This window comes from Entelurus aequoreus, linkage group LG10 (assembly GCF_033978785.1).
Source record: "Entelurus aequoreus isolate RoL-2023_Sb linkage group LG10, RoL_Eaeq_v1.1, whole genome shotgun sequence".
Taxonomy (NCBI): Eukaryota; Metazoa; Chordata; class Actinopteri; order Syngnathiformes; family Syngnathidae; genus Entelurus; species Entelurus aequoreus.
This window is the reverse complement of record NC_084740.1, coordinates 44,728,431-44,744,485: the sequence shown is the minus strand read 5'-3', so window position 1 is coordinate 44,744,485 and position 16,055 is coordinate 44,728,431. Positions and strand designations below refer to the sequence as shown.

Here is a 16,055-nt window from a genome sequence, read left to right as displayed (position 1 = left end):
TGGAGGACACATCTAGACTCAAACATGGAGGACACATCTACACTCAAACATGGAGGACACATCTAGACTCAAACATGGAGGACACATCTAGATTTAAACATGGAGGTGGACAAGTGGAAGGTTCCTCTCCTGCTGGGTTAGTTTGATGGAAGACAAGAAAATATCTCAACAAGGTTGAAACATCTGGGATCTCACACATGACTTCAGCTGACTATGAAGAAGTCCAAGTCCATGTTCTTGTGTGAGAAGCAGGAAGCAGAAAGAAAAGTCCACATGTTTGCTTCTCCAAGAAGATGAGATCCATCACAAACCTCTCCACCACCTCGATGTCGAAGCAGAAACGTTTGTCAATGGAGTCCGTCTTCCTTCGGATGCAGGACTTGAGCTTGAACATCTCAGCCTTGTTCACCAGCAGACTGTTCTACAAAGACATGACAACAAGTCAGGAGTCACACGTGTCAGAGAAAACACAAGATTGGACAAAGAAGTCAGTTCAAGAAAGAACAAACTAAGCTCAAGTCAACGAACCCTAGGAAATACCTATAAATAACTAAGCTGAACTAGGACTAAACCTAACTAGACTCAGTTAAGATCAGCCAACTGTAACAACTCAAAACAAACTAAGCTGAACTAAGAACAAAACTTAGATAAACTAAGAACAAAATTAAACTAAACTAAGAACGAAATCAACTAAACTAAGAACAAAGTGTAAATAAACTAAGAACAGAGTAAGATAAACTAAGAACAAAACTTGATTAAACTAAGAACCAACTAATATAAACTAAGAACAAAACTTGATTAAACTAAGAACCAACTAATATAAACTAAGAACAAAACTTGATTAAACTAAGAACCAACTAATATAAACTAAGAACAAAACTTGATTGAACTAAGAACCAACTAATATAAACTAAGAACAAATCTACACCAAACTAAGATAAACTATGAACAAAACTAAACTAAGAACAAAACTTAGCTAAAGTAAGAACAAAATAAAACTAATCTAAGAACAAACTAAGCAAAACTAAAACAGACTAAGCTAAACTAAGAACAAAACTTAGCTAAAGTAAGAACAAAATAAAACTAATCTAAGAACAAACTGAGCAAAACTAAAACAGACTAAGCTAAACTAAGAACAAAATTTAGCTAAATTAAGAACAAATTAGAATTAGGAAAGAACAAAATCAGAAACAGAAACACTTTAATAATCCCTGAGTGGAAATTAAGATTTTCAGCACACTCCCTAAAACTAAACTAAACTATGAACAAACTAAGCAAAACTAAAACAGACTAAGATAAAACTAAATTTAACTTAGAACAAAACTTAGTTCAACTAAGAACAAAACTTAGTTCAACCAATAACAAACTAAGATAGACTAAGAACAATACTAAACTAAACTAAGAACAAAACGTAGTTCAACTAAGAACAAAACTTAGATCAACTAGGAATGAGACTAAACTAATCTAAGAACAAAACTAAAAAGTTAAAGTACCAATAATAGTCACACACACACACTAGGTGTGGCAAAATTATTCTCTGCATTTGACCCATCACCCTTGATCACACCCTGGGAGGTGAGGGGAGCAGCGAGCAGCAGCGGTGGCTGCGCCCAGGAATCACTTTTGGTGATTTAACCCCCAATTCCAAGCCTTGATGCTGAGTGCCAAGCAGGGAGGTAATGGCTCCCATTTTTATAGTCTTTGGTATGACTCGGCCGGGGTTTGAACTCACAACCTACCCGTCTCAGGGCGGACACTCTAACCACTAGGCCACTGAGCAGAACAAACTAAGATGAATTAAGAACAAAACTAAACTAAGAACACATTTTGTTAAACTAAAAACAAATGAAGATAAAAAAGGACAAAACTAATCTAAACTAAGAACAAACTAAGTGAAACTAAGTACAGACTAAACTAAAAACCAAGCTGAGTTAAACTAAGAACGAAACTAAGCTAAACTAAGAACAAAACTAGCTAAACTACGAAGAAACTAAGATGAACTATGAACAAAACCAAACTAAGAACACAACTAAGCTAAACTAAGAACAAACTAAGATAAAGTAAAAAAAAAAACTCAACTGATAACAAACAAAGAAAAACTCCGAACAGACTAAGCTAAACTAAGAACAAATTAGCTAAATTAAGAACAAATTAAGATAAAAAAATAAAAAAAATTTAAATTTTTTTTTAAAAAAAATAATAAAAAAATAAAAATAAAAATAAAAATTAAGAAAAAGAACAAATTAAGATAAAGTAAGAATTCTGAAACATATAAACAATCTTTTCTACAGGAAACACATTTGAAAACTGAACATTTCAAAATATTTGAAAAAAGAATGGCTTGGTGAGATAGTTGGTGTTGGACTGTCTTCCAAAAGATCTGCTGTTGCTACAATGTTTATATTATAAATAGTATATTTTTAGATGCAGAGGGTAGATGCATGATTACAATACCACACTGGTAAACTTATATGCACCCAGTGATGATAAACCTTCTTTCTTTGGTGACATGGAGCACAAATTGGCAGATTATGTTGATTCTGATATTATTATGGGTGGAGATCTAAATTTAACAATAAATCCAAATATTGATAAAACTGCTAAGATTGTTAAACCCAAGAAATCTGTTTTTTCTCTTCTGAAATGAATGCAAACTCTTAACTTAATAGATATTTGGAGAACCTTAAATCCACATGAGAAGGATTCCACTTTTTATTCAAACAGAAATCAGTCATTTTCAAGAATTGATATGTTCTTTGTTCCTAAGGCAATTGTAGAAAACGTGCAGGCTAAAATTCACCCAATAAGTATTTCTGATCATAGTCCAATTCAAAGCGACGTAAGCTTTCCTCCAGTCGCTTTCCAATTCAAACAATGCAAAATTAATATTCCGTTATTATAAAGTGAGGAAAATAAATTACAAATTAAATTAAAGCTGCAAGCAGCGTTGGTCGGGTCCGCATCTTTGGCTGGTGCTAGTCCTAATTCCATTTCACATTGTCATTATAGGGTATTGTGTGTAGAATTTTGAGGACAAAAAAGAAACAATTCCATTTCACGTTGTCATTATAGGCAGCGGAGCAGCATCAGAGCAGTGGTTCTTTGAAGGCTCGTAAAATCAAAACGGTAGCACGTATCAAAACGCTTTCGTCAACTTTTAATCCGAAGGGTTCAATCTCTCTCCTGTAGTAGTTTGAAGCCGAAACGACAAACGCGCTCAGAGGAGATAATGTTTGATGTTTGGTCACCGCTTTTTACAAACATTTTGTTTTGAAGGGGGGATATCAAACTTCCTGTTGATTTTTGCTGAAGGGTGTCAATCTATGAAATGTAGGTATAAGTGAGACCTACGTAGAGGTTTTTGTTTCATGTCTCTAAGACGTTCCTACCGGAAGTTACAAGCAGTTTTGTCTGAGTTTTCTTCTGAGAAGCAGTTTTTTCTCTGTTTTATTCAAAAATTGCGCTAGAGCGAAATGTTGAGTTTTGGGGTTCGGTTTTTTTTAGATCGCAATTTCCACCAGTCCCGATGTGTGTGAGAAGTTTGGTGAGTTTTGAAGTATTTTAAGGGGGTCAAATTACAGCTCAAAGAGGCAAAAATTAGTGTTTTTAGTCATTTTTTGTGTTGAAGGGGAAATTGCCAACTTTCTGTCTAAGTCAGACCTACATAGAGGTTTTTATTTCATGTCTCTACGACATTCCTAGTGGGAGTTAGAGACAGTTTACTTCCTAGGGGGCGCTAGAGCGCAATTTTGATTTTTGGGGTTAGGTTTTTTTTACTAAACTCTTTGGGGCACGTTTTTCTATGTGTGTGTAAAATTTGGTGAGTTTTGAAGCATGTTAAGGGGGGCAAAGTAGTGCGCAAAGCTGCGGAATTATAAACCTTACAATAACAATAGGTTCCTTTGTACCCTGTATAAAGGACTCCCTGTGGGAGTCCTTTATACAGGGTACATGCGAACCCTAATAATTTATTTCAGATTTGTTTTTAAATAATCAGGATTCTGTCTCTGACATCTCCACAATATAGGAAGCACTTAAGTGTTGTGTAAGAGGAGAACTTATTAGGATTGCAAGCTTTAAGAATAAAACACTGAATGATTGAATGGAATCAAACAATTGCAGGACACATTGTCCAAATATCATCAGGAAACATGGATCAAACTTTGAAAACAAAGAATGGAATATGACAATATAATAAAGCAAGAAGGTTGAATATCAAATGAATAGGGCAAAATTAAAGTTTCATGAATACGGCGAGCAAGCTGGAAAGCTCCTTGCGTTAAGATTAAAGAAGCAGATGACTAGAAATCATATATCTATAATTAAACTTTCAGATGGTAGTATTTCTGTTGATCCCTAGCAAATCAATGAAACGATTAGAACAGGGGTGTCCAAACTTTTTCCACTGAGGGCCGTACACGGAAAAATTTAAGCATGCGGGGGCCATTTTGATATTTTTCATTTTCAAACCTTAACAAAATATATGGATTTTTTTTTTACCTTTAGGGCTCCCGGGGACCATAAAGGGTCTCAGTCATTAAAATGTAAAAAATAAGTCAAATTATTATTATTTTTTATTTAACGCTTACAGTAAACCTCTATATCAACTTCAGGTTGATATAAAGTAAAAAAAAAAAAAAAAAGGTTTTATGCCTTTTCTGTCAAAGACAACTTTGTTTTTTATAGTAAAACTGAAATATGCAGTATTTAGTAATTAGAGCCCTAAAAGATCAATAATGCAGGACACCATTGATTTGAATTCTTTAATATTTTTGAGTAATCACAGTGAAATGTTAAATAAAATCCTACTAAATATATTTGGGATCCAAAAGGTCCCCCACTCATAAAGTGATACATTTTTATTAGTTTTTTTTTACTTTTAACACTTAATTTACGAGATCAACTTCAGATATATCTGTCCATTTTACGTTTGAACTATTATTTTGTTTGTATTATGCTCTTTTGTCAAATAAAACTTTGATGTTTTTTTATGGCAACCACACAATATTTTTTCCACATAAAACATTTTCAAGTGATATTTTTTAAGTAATAATTCATTATAACATAGATTTTTAGTCTTTTTTTTTTTTTCTTTAGCAATGGCAAAAAAAAGAAAAATAAACAAAGACAAAAGAAAAAAAACAGCCTGCATGGCAACTTTTTTTGTTAGATTTCACCTCATTCCACTTTTTTTAAAATGTTTTTTCCAATTTTTGCAATATTATCAATTTTGCAATTTTTAGCAGAATGTGTGGCGGGCCGGTAAACAATTAGCTGCGGGCCGCAAATGGCCCCCGGGCCGCACTTTGGACACCCCTGGATTAGAACATTTTATACAAATCTATATAAGTCTGAGAAAGTTTGTAGCATAGAAGCTTTGCAGTCATATTTAAACACAATACAACTCCCATCCTTATCAGAGCATGACAGAAAATCACTGGAGGAACCTACACAATTCATGAAAATCCAAAAAGCTATAAATTAATTTGCAAAAAATAAATCTCATGACCCGGATGGCTACAATACAGAATGTTATCAAATAATCAGTGAAGATTTGTTTCCTCTATTATTACAAATGTACCAATCTTCATTTAATATACAATTGTGTTAGAATAATTGTATCTAAGTTATCACACAACTTTGTGTTTCAATTTCAGTCTTTAATCCTACCAAGCAGAAGGCTTGTAAAACTCCACTGTGTAGGATGGGAAGCAACATGAAGGTGTTCTGTTTCTTTCATGTATTGTAATCAACAGACAGATATTGTCTTGACCCAAGAGGAAGCATGACCAGACTCCCCTTAAGGCGACCTTTTCTTTGAACTGTTTTACGACCTTTTCTTTTGAACTGTTTACGACCTTTTCTTTTGAACTGTTTTGTAATCAAAGGCGATGGCTGTTTACGACCCCCGTCCCTTAGAAGCAAATTTTGCCATGTAATCAGGGAAAGTCCAAATAAAAGAGGAGGCATACAATCTTTCGCCAGAGCGTAATGTCACTGTACACGGGTACAGATGTACATGTTTCTCCTCACTGAGCCAAATTGAATTATGTCTCTGTTTGATTCTTTGCTTCTTGTCCTGTTTAATAGATGTCATCAGTGTTTGAATCTGACAAATTGTTTTCTCCAACCTTCAATTTTTCTCATATCTCATTGATACATAAAAAGGATAAAGACCCATTGATTTGCAGTAATTATCGTCCTTCATCCCTCGCCAATATGGACAATAAAATCTTGGCAAAAATCTTAGTCACACGATTATCAAATGCAATAGGAAAATTAATTCATACTGACCAAACTGGCTTCATGGAAGGTCGACAATCTTCAGACAATACAAGGAAATTGTTTAATGTTATTTACTATGCTGGAAGTCTCCCTTATCCCACAGCAGTATGTAGTGTTGATGCGGAGAAGGCATTCCACCGCATAAACTGCTCATTTATGTTTTGCACATTACGTAAATTTGGTTTTGGAGATAATTTGATACAATGGATTAAGATGCTTTATACAAGGCCCATGGCATCAGTCAAAACCAATAATCATATTTCAGAACCTTTTTCATTAAAAAGAGGAGTAAAACAGGGATGTCCTGCATCTGGATTATTATTTAATTTGGTTATTGAACACCTAGCTGCAAAAATAAGAAGTGAAAATAATATTCATGGTATAAAAAGTGGCTCTCAGTATAATAAGCTATCGATGTATTGTGATGACATCATTCTCTACCTGTCACATGTTAACTCCTCTCTTCACTATATCAATAATGTCATCACTGAATATGGCTGTTTATCAGGGTATAAAGTCCATTGGGACAAATGTGAAATATTACCACTTAAAAAACACTGCAAGAAATCACAAGTTCAGAAGTCCAAAATGAAATGGAAAGAGGCAGAAATCATATATCTAGGACTACACATTACACCAAACCTTTATACAAGCAGAGATCTAAATCTGAAACATTTAAAAAATAAGATGGAATCCAAACTGGAACGCTGGTCACGTCTCCAAATATCACTTTGAACATGGTAAAAATGAGTATACTGCCAGTAGTTAATTATATACTGAAAATGATGCCTGTCCTAAAGAATAAAAGTTGGTTTAAGAAAATAGATACAATGATATCACATTTTATATGGTGTGGAAAGATGCTCATACTAAAGATGGTCTAGTCCACAAGATAAAGGAGGACTACAATTACCAAACTTCTTACATTATTATATCTCCTTCGGTTGTGAACAAGCAAGCCACTTATTCCATTCTTCTGCAGATAAGGACTGGATTAATGAATTTGGACATTGATGTGGGGAGTTTATATTACATTAAAAAATACCTAATGAAGTGAGGCAGAGCACAATAGAAGCAACTTTAACATTCTAAACCTGTGTCAGAAAATACTTGGAATCAACCCAATGACATCTGTCAATCAACAGCTTTGGTAAAATCCTAATATCATCATTAATAAAAATTTGGTTAAATGGACAATGTGGAAAGACAGAGGTATTACTAAACCTCATCATATTATTAATAAAAACTCCTTTAAACCGTTCAGTGATTTAGTTGATCAATGTAATGTACACCTGCGATGAGGTGGCGACTTGTCCAGGGTGTACCCTGCCTTCCGCCCGATTGTAGCTGGGATAGGCTCCAGCGCCCCCGAAGGGAATAAGCGGTAGAAAATGGATGGATGGAATATAATGTACACATAAATCATTTTTTACATTTTGTCTCTTTAAAACACGCTGTGAATAGATGCATATCCTCTGAAAGTATGTCTTTAAATAGCCATGATGCACTTTTTCAATCAATCAATCAATCAATCAATGTTTATTTATATAGCCCTAAATCACAAGTGTCTCAAAGGGCTGCACAAGCCACAACGACATCCTCGGTACAGAGCCCACATACGGGCAAGGAAAAACTCACCCCAGTGGGACGTCGGTGAATGACTATGAGAAACCTTGGAGAGGACCGCATAATGTCGATGTCGAGTGGGTCTGACATAATATTGTGAAAGTCCAGTCCACAGTGGATCCAACACATCAGCGAGAGTCCAGTCCATAGTGGGGCCAGCAGGAAACTATCCCGAGCAGAGACGGGTCAGCAGCGCAGAGATGTCCCCAACCGATGCACAGGCTAGTGGTCCACCCGGGGTCCCGACTCTGGACAGCCAGCACTTCATCCATGGCCACCGGACCTATGCAACTCCCCCTCCCAAGGGAGAGGGGAGCAGAGGAGAGAAGAAAAGAAACGGCAGATCAACTGGTCTAAAAAAGGGGGGTCTATTTAAAGGCTAGAGTATACAAATGAGTTTTAAGATGGGACTTAAATGTTTCTACTGAGGTAGCATCTCTAACTGTTACTGATAGAACATTCCAGAGTATTGGAGCCCGAATAGAAAACGCTCTATAGCCCGCAGACTTTTTTTTGGCTCTGGGAATCACTAATAAGCCGGAGTTCTTTGAACGCAGATTTCTTGTCGGGACATATGGTACAATACAATCGGCGAAATAGGCTGGAGCTAAACCGTGTAGTATTTTATACGTAAGTAGTAAAACCTTAAAGTCGCATCTTAAGTGCACAGGAAGCCAGTGCAGGTGAGCCAGTATAGGTATATATATATTTATGTATATAAAGGTATATACAGTATAGGCGTAATATGATCAAACTTTCTTGTTTTTGTCAAAAGTCTTGCAGCCGCATTTTGTACCAACTGTAATCTTTTAATGCTAGACATAGGGAGACCCCAAAATAATACTTTAATCAAGATACAATTAAGAAATGAATTAAACTATTTAAAATCTATTTTAAATCTGACATGCTCATCATCGGCCCCACACCCCTCACCAAAATTGTTCACAACTTCCACCTCTCTGTGGACAACTCCACTCTGTCCCCATCCACTCACATCCGCAACCTCGGAGTCATTCTGGACAATACCCTCTCTTTTCAACACCACGTCAACCACATCACAACCACTGCTTTCTTCCACTTCAAAAATATTGCCCGTCTCCGTCCATCCCTCTCCTTCTCTGCCGCTGAAACCCTGACTAATCCATGCCTTCATCACCTCCAGACTCCATTACTGCAACAGCATCCTCTACGGCTCTTCTTCCAAAATCCTCAATAAACTCCAATACATTCAAAACTCTGCTCACCCACACCCGCTCCCGTGAGCACATCACCCCAGTCCTCCAGAAACTTCACTGGCTTTAAAATCCTCCTCCTCACCCACAAAGCCCTCCACAACCAGGCCCCCTGCTACCTCACCAACCTGCTTCACCGCCATACCCCTTCACGCAGCCTCCGCTCCTCCGACGCCAACCTTCTCTGACCCACCACTCAGAACCAAGCTCCGGACCTGGGGTGATAGCGCCTTCTCCATCGCTGCTCCCACCCTCTGGAACGTTCTCGCCTAACCCATCCGTGACTGCTCAGACCTTCCTACCTTCAAAAGCCTTCTCAAAACACACCTATTCAGATCTACTTTTAACCTGTGATTAGTGTTCTGTGTCTTGTAATGTCCAGTATTATTATGTATTATTACTAGGGATGTCCGATAATATCGGCCTGCCGATATTATCGGCCAATAAATGCGTTAAAATGTAATATAGGAAATTATCGGTATCGGTTTTTTTATTATCTGTATCGTTTTTTATTTTTATTAAATCAACATAAAAAACACATGATACACTTACAATTAGTGCACCAACCCAAAAAACCTCCCTCCCCCCATTTCTTTCTGTTATCAATATTCTGGTTCCTACATTATATATCAATATATATCAATACAGTCTGCAAGGGATACAGTCTGTGCTTCCTACATTATATATCAACATATATCAATACAGTCTGCAAGGGATACAGTCCGTAAGCACACATGATTGTGCGTGCTGCTGCTCCACTAATAGTACTAACCTTTAACAGTTAATTTTACAAATTTTCATTAATTACTAGTTTCTATGTAACTGTTTTTATATTGTTTTACTTTCTTTTTTATTCAAGAAAATGTTTTTAATTTAGTTATCTTATTTTATTATTTTTTTTAAAAAGTACCTTATCTTCACCATACCTGGTTGTCCAAATTAGGCATAATAATGTGTTAATTCCACGACTGCATATATCGGTTGATATCGGTATCGGTTGATATCGGTATCGGTAATTAAAGAGTTGGACAATATCGGAATATCGGCAAAAAGCCATTATCGGACATCCCTAATTATTACTATGTACTCCTTTTATATTCCCAGTATTATGTATTATTACTTTGAACTGTTTTATATTTAGGGTCCGCCCTGTACCATGTACAAAGGACTCCCACAGGGAGTCCTTTGTACATGGACAAAGGACACTATTGTTATTGTAAGGTTTATTATTATTATTCCGCAGCTTTACGCACTACTTTGCCCCCCTTAACATACTTCAAAACTCACCAAATTTGACACACACGTAGAAAAACGTGCCCCAACCACTTTAGTAAAAAAAAAATAAAAAATAAAAAATTGCGCTCTAGCGCCCCCTAGGAAGAAAACTGCCTGTAACTCCCAGTACGACTGTCGTAGAGACATGAAACAAAAACTTCTATGTAGGTCTCACTTAGACCTACATTTCAGAATTTAACATCCTCGGGCAAAAACCAACAGGAAGTTGGCAATTTCCCCTTCAAGACAAAAAATGACTAAAACACTCATTTTTGCCTCTTTGAGCTGTAATTTGACCCCTTTAAAATACTTCAAAACTCACCAAACTTCTCACACACATTAGGACCGGTGGAAATTGCGATCTAAAAAAAAACCAAACTCCAAAACTCAAAATTGCGCTCCAGCGCAATTTTTGAAATAAACAGAGACAAAACAGCTTCTCAGAGGAAAACACAGACAAAACTGCTTGTAACTTCCGGTAGGAACGTCTTAGAGACATGAAACAAAAACCTCTACATAGGTGTTACTTAGACCTACATTTCATAGATTGACATCCTTCAGCAAAAATCAACAGGAAGTTTGCTATCCCTCCTTCAAAACAAATTTTTTGTGTAATCCGGTCACCAAACATCAAACATTATCTCCTCTGAGCGCGTTTGTTGTTTCGGCTTCAAACTACTACAGGAGAGAGATTGAACCCTTCGGATTAAAAGTTGACGACGCCGTTTTGGAAGGTGCTACCGTTTTGATTTTACGAGCCTTCAAAGACCCGCTCCGCTGATGCTTCTCCGCTGCCTATAATGACAACGTGAAATGGAATTATTTCTTTTTCGTCCTCAAAATTCTACACACAATACCCTATAATGACAATGTGAAATGGAATTATTTCTTTTTCGTCCTCAAAATTCTACACACAATACCCTATAATGACAATGTGAAATGGAATTGTTTCTTTTTTGTCCTCAAAATTCTACACACAATACCCTATAATGACAATGTGAAATGGAATTGTTTCTTTTTTGTCCTCAAAATTCTACACACAATACCCTATAATGACAATGTGAAATGGAATTGTTTCTTTTTTGTCCTCAAAATTCTACACACAATACCCTATAATGACAATGTGAAATGGAATTGTTTCTTTTTTGTCCTCAAAATTCTACACACAATACCCTATAATGACAATGTGAAATGGAATTGTTTCTTTTTTGTCCTCAAAATTCTACACACAATACCCTATAATGACAATGTGAAATGGAATTGTTTCTTTTTTGTCCTCAAAATTCTACACACAATACCCTATAATGACAATGTGAAATGGAATTGTTTCTTTTTTGTCCTCAAAATTCTACACACAATACCCTATAATGACAATGTGAAATGGAATTGTTTCTTTTTTGTCCTCAAAATTCTACACACAATACCCTATAATGACAATGTGAAATGGAATTGTTTCTTTTTTGTCCTCAAAATTCTACACACAATACCCTATAATGACAATGTGAAATGGAATTGTTTCTTTTTTGTCCTCAAAATTCTACACACAATACCCTATAATGACAATGTGAAATGGATCCGCTGCTGTGATGTTACCCGCCTTCAAAGAAAACAACCACTGTGCCGCAGCACCTAGGAAAAAAACACAGACACAACTTCCTCTAACTGCCAGTACGAATATTGTAGAGACACGAAACAAAAACCTCTATGTAGGTCTCACACAGGACTACCACTGGACAAAAGTATTGGGACACCTAGGACTAGCACCAGCCAAAATGCGGACCCGATCAACGCTGCTTGCAGCTTTAATTTAATTTTGATCCTGTAAAGCGTCTTTGAGTACCCTGAAAGGGGCTGTACCAAATAAAATGTATTATTATTAATATTATGTAACACAAGTGTTGTGTTGTTGTAACACACATGTTGTGATGATGTAACACAAGTCTTGTGTTGATGTAAGAAATGATGAGTGTGTGTGTGTGTGTGTGTGTGTAGTATGATGACATCACAAGAGTAGAGGAGTTAAATTCCACTGTGAGATCAAAAAGGTGAGTAGCAGTAAAACCTGTTTGTTGTCAGTGTTGATCATGGTGAGAGTGTTGCTGATCTTCTCGTACATGCAGTAGTGTCTGCTCCACGTGCTTCCTAGTGGACCTACACTCAGTCATCAGTCAGTCAATCAATCAATCAATTAATCAATCAACCAATCAATCAGTTAGAAGCATGTTAAACATGTGCAGCAGAGGAGAGCAAACACTCACGTTTCTCCTGCACGTACAAGAAGCCCTCCATGGTCCACTGGCCTGGAGCTCTGTAGTCCTGGTCTGCACACCTGATCCTCCTCATCAGCTTCTCCACCTCCTGCTTGGTGCTCACAAAGTTGTTGCGTGTCTGTGAGGAGAAGAAGGTAAGTCACGACCACAACACGGAGCTTCCTCTCGGCAGCCTTCATCATCTTCTTCATCTGGGTGGACCAGAGACGTGTGGGACACCATGAGGTCCTCAAGGAGGTCTCACAACAAGGCGGGAGGAAAGGCGAAACGTACGTTCTGCAGGTTGAGCTGCAGCTGCTGCTTGTAGGGCTCCAGTTCATGGGCCAGCTCATATCCTTCATGGTAGAAGGTGAACAGGCCCTGCAGGAAAGCCAGCAGCTGTGGAGGTGCAACACTCACATGTATAATATATATATATCAATCCTGCGACACAGACACTGATCTGATATCAGACATGAGCTCATATATCAATAATGACACTACTAATGACGTAATATCACAACACGCGGGTGCAGAAAGCACAATCAGATAGAAAACAGCTTTTGTAAAAAAAAAAAAGAGGTCTACTTCAGGAAAAAAAACTACACTGAAGCTTGTCACTCAACTGCAGAGAGTAGCAGGTGTTGAGTAGACGTGATAGAGGGTTGAAAAGAGAATGAGTTAAACTACAAGCACAATAAAGATGAATATTTGTCTAACCTGCTGAGGTAGGTGTACCTAATATTGTGGTGACACAAAGTCTTCATTCATCTTGATGAAACCAAGAGTTGAAACTAGGTCTGGTCTTACCGGCTCCACAAACTCAAACTTCTTCTTTTCTTGCACTTCCTGTATTTTGAAGACATATTCCAGCGAGGCGTCGTAAAAGACTTGTCTCTCCTTCTTCATCTGCATGTCAGCCTGTGAGGGAGCAGGCAGCCAATCACAGTCCACCCAAGAAGTGGAGTGGGGGATGTCGGTGACATGTGTGAGCGACCTAGGAAGCACCCTTCACATGTCATCTAGGAAGCACCCTTCACATGTAATCTAGGAAGGACCCTTCACATGTCACCTATAAGATGCACCCTTTACATGTCACCTATAAGATGCACCCTTCACATGTCACCTATACGGTATAGCTCAGTTGGTAGAGCGGCCGTGCCAGCAACTTGAGGGTTGCAGGTTCGATCCCCGCTTCCGCCATCCTAGTCACTGCCGTTGTGTCCTTGGGCAAGACACTTTACCCACCTGCTCCCAGTGCCACCCACACTGGTTTAAATGTAACTTAGATATTGGGTTTCACAATGTAAAGCGCTTTGAGTCACTTGAGAAAAAGCGCTATATAAATGTAATTCACTAATTCACTTCACATAAGATGCACCCTTCACACGTCACCTAGGAAGCCCCCTTCACATGTCACCTATAAGATGCACCCTTTACATGTCACCTATAAGATGCACCCTTCACACGTCACCTAGGAAGCACCCTTCACATGTCACCTATAAGATGCACCCTTTACATGTCACCTATAAGATGCACCCTTTACATGTTACCTATAAGATGCACCCTTCACATGTCACCTATAAGATGCACCCTTCACACGTCACCTAGGAAGCACCCTTCACATGTCACCTATAAGATGCACCCTTCACATGTCACCTATAAGATGCACCCTTTACATGTCACCTATAAGATGCACCCTTCACATGTCACCTATAAGATGCACCCTTCACACGTCACCTATAAGATGCACCCTTCACATGTCACCTATAAGATGCACCCTTCACATGCCACCTATAAGATGCACCCTTCACATGTCACCTATAAGATGCACCCTTCACACGTCACCTAGGAAGCACCCTTCACATGTCACCTATAAGATGCACCCATTACATGTCACCTATAAGATGCACCCTTTACATGTCACCTATAAGATGCACCCTTCACATGTCACCTATAAGATGCACCCTTCACACGTCACCTATAAGATGCACCCTTCACATGTCACCTATTAGATGCACCCTTCACATGTCACCTATAAGATGCACCCTTTACATGTCACCTATAAGATGCACCATTCACATGTCACCTATAAGATGCACCCTTCACACGTCACCTAGGAAGCACCCTTCACATGTCACCTAGGAAGCACCCTTCACATGTCACCTATAAGATGCACCCTTCACATGTCACCTATAAGAGGCACCCTTCACATGTCACCTATAAGATGCACCCTTCACATGTCACCTATAAGATGCACCCTTCACATGTCACCTATAAGATGCACCCTTCACATGTTACCTATAAGATGCACCCTTCACATGTCACCTATAAGAGGCACCCTTCACATGTCACCTATAAGATGCACCCTTCACATGTCACCTAAAAGATGCACCCTTCACATGTCACCTATAAGATGCACCCTTCACATGTCACATATAAGATGCACCCTTCACATGTCACCTATAAGATGCACCCTTCACATGTCACCTATAAGATGCACCCTTCACATGTCACCTATAAGATGCACCCTTCACACGTCACCTAGGAAGCACCCTTCACATGTCACCTATAAGAAGCACCCTTCACATGTCAGCTATAAGATGCACCCTTCACATGTCACCTATAAGATGCACCCTTCACACGTCACCAAGGAAGCACCCTTCACATGTCACCTATAAGATGCACCCTTCACATGTCACCTATAAGATGCACCCTTCACATGTCACCTATAAGATGCACCCTTCACATGTCACCTATAAGAAGCATCCTTCACATGTCACCTATAAGAAGCACCCTTCACATGTCACCTATAAGATGCACCCTTCACATGTCACCTATAAGATGCACCCTTCACATGTCACCTATAAGATGCACCCTTCACATGTCACCTATAAGATGCACCCTTCACATGTCACCTATAAGATTCACGTCACCTATAAGATGCACCCTTCACATGTCACCTTCGAAGGGGACAAATCATGTTTCTCACCTCCTGCAGATAAGCTTCCTTCTTCTTACAAGACAGGCTGAGGTGTCTCTCAAGTGAAGAATAATATTTCTCACTCTCCTTCTTAAACTTCTTCTTGACTTCCTGAGGAGAGAATCAGTTTTAAACGTGAGATGTAGCTGACACTTGTCAAGAACATGCGGTTAAAAAGTTTTATTAATGTTTATATCAAAGAACATTCCGTAATAAACAATTACGAAGGTTAATAACATTGTTACTGCGAGCTTTAGTCTAAACATCAAATGTCTGCCATGAGTCTTGTGGTTATGAGGGTCCCCGGAGTCCTAGAAGGTCCTAGAAGGAGGAACAGGAAATGGGTTTTCATTCCAGAGCTCACTGAAAAGCACCACACTAACTTTTAATACCCGGAAAGAAAAG

The 16,055-nt window shown here is 38.2% G+C and overlaps 1 protein-coding gene across 8 annotated transcripts in view; it reads right to left on the bottom strand.

Annotated features, from left to right (window-relative positions):
• LOC133658679 (rho GTPase-activating protein 42) overlaps positions 1 to 16,055 on the bottom strand; it is a 155,174-nt gene that overhangs the window by 62,060 nt on the left and 77,059 nt on the right. For 6 of the 8 annotated variants that reach the window (XM_062060960.1, XM_062060965.1, XM_062060964.1 and 3 more), the window contains 6 exons: positions 15,660 to 15,761; positions 13,478 to 13,588; positions 12,962 to 13,066; positions 12,677 to 12,806; positions 12,481 to 12,569; positions 312 to 421 (listed from right to left, as the gene is read on the bottom strand). In XM_062060960.1, coding sequence (XP_061916944.1) covers positions 312 to 421; positions 12,481 to 12,569; positions 12,677 to 12,806; positions 12,962 to 13,066; positions 13,478 to 13,588; positions 15,660 to 15,761 — 647 coding nt within the window. The remainder of the gene's footprint in view (positions 1 to 311; positions 422 to 12,480; positions 12,570 to 12,676; positions 12,807 to 12,961; positions 13,067 to 13,477; positions 13,589 to 15,659; positions 15,762 to 16,055) is intronic. The other 2 variants (XM_062060962.1, XM_062060967.1) reach the window with 2 other exon arrangements.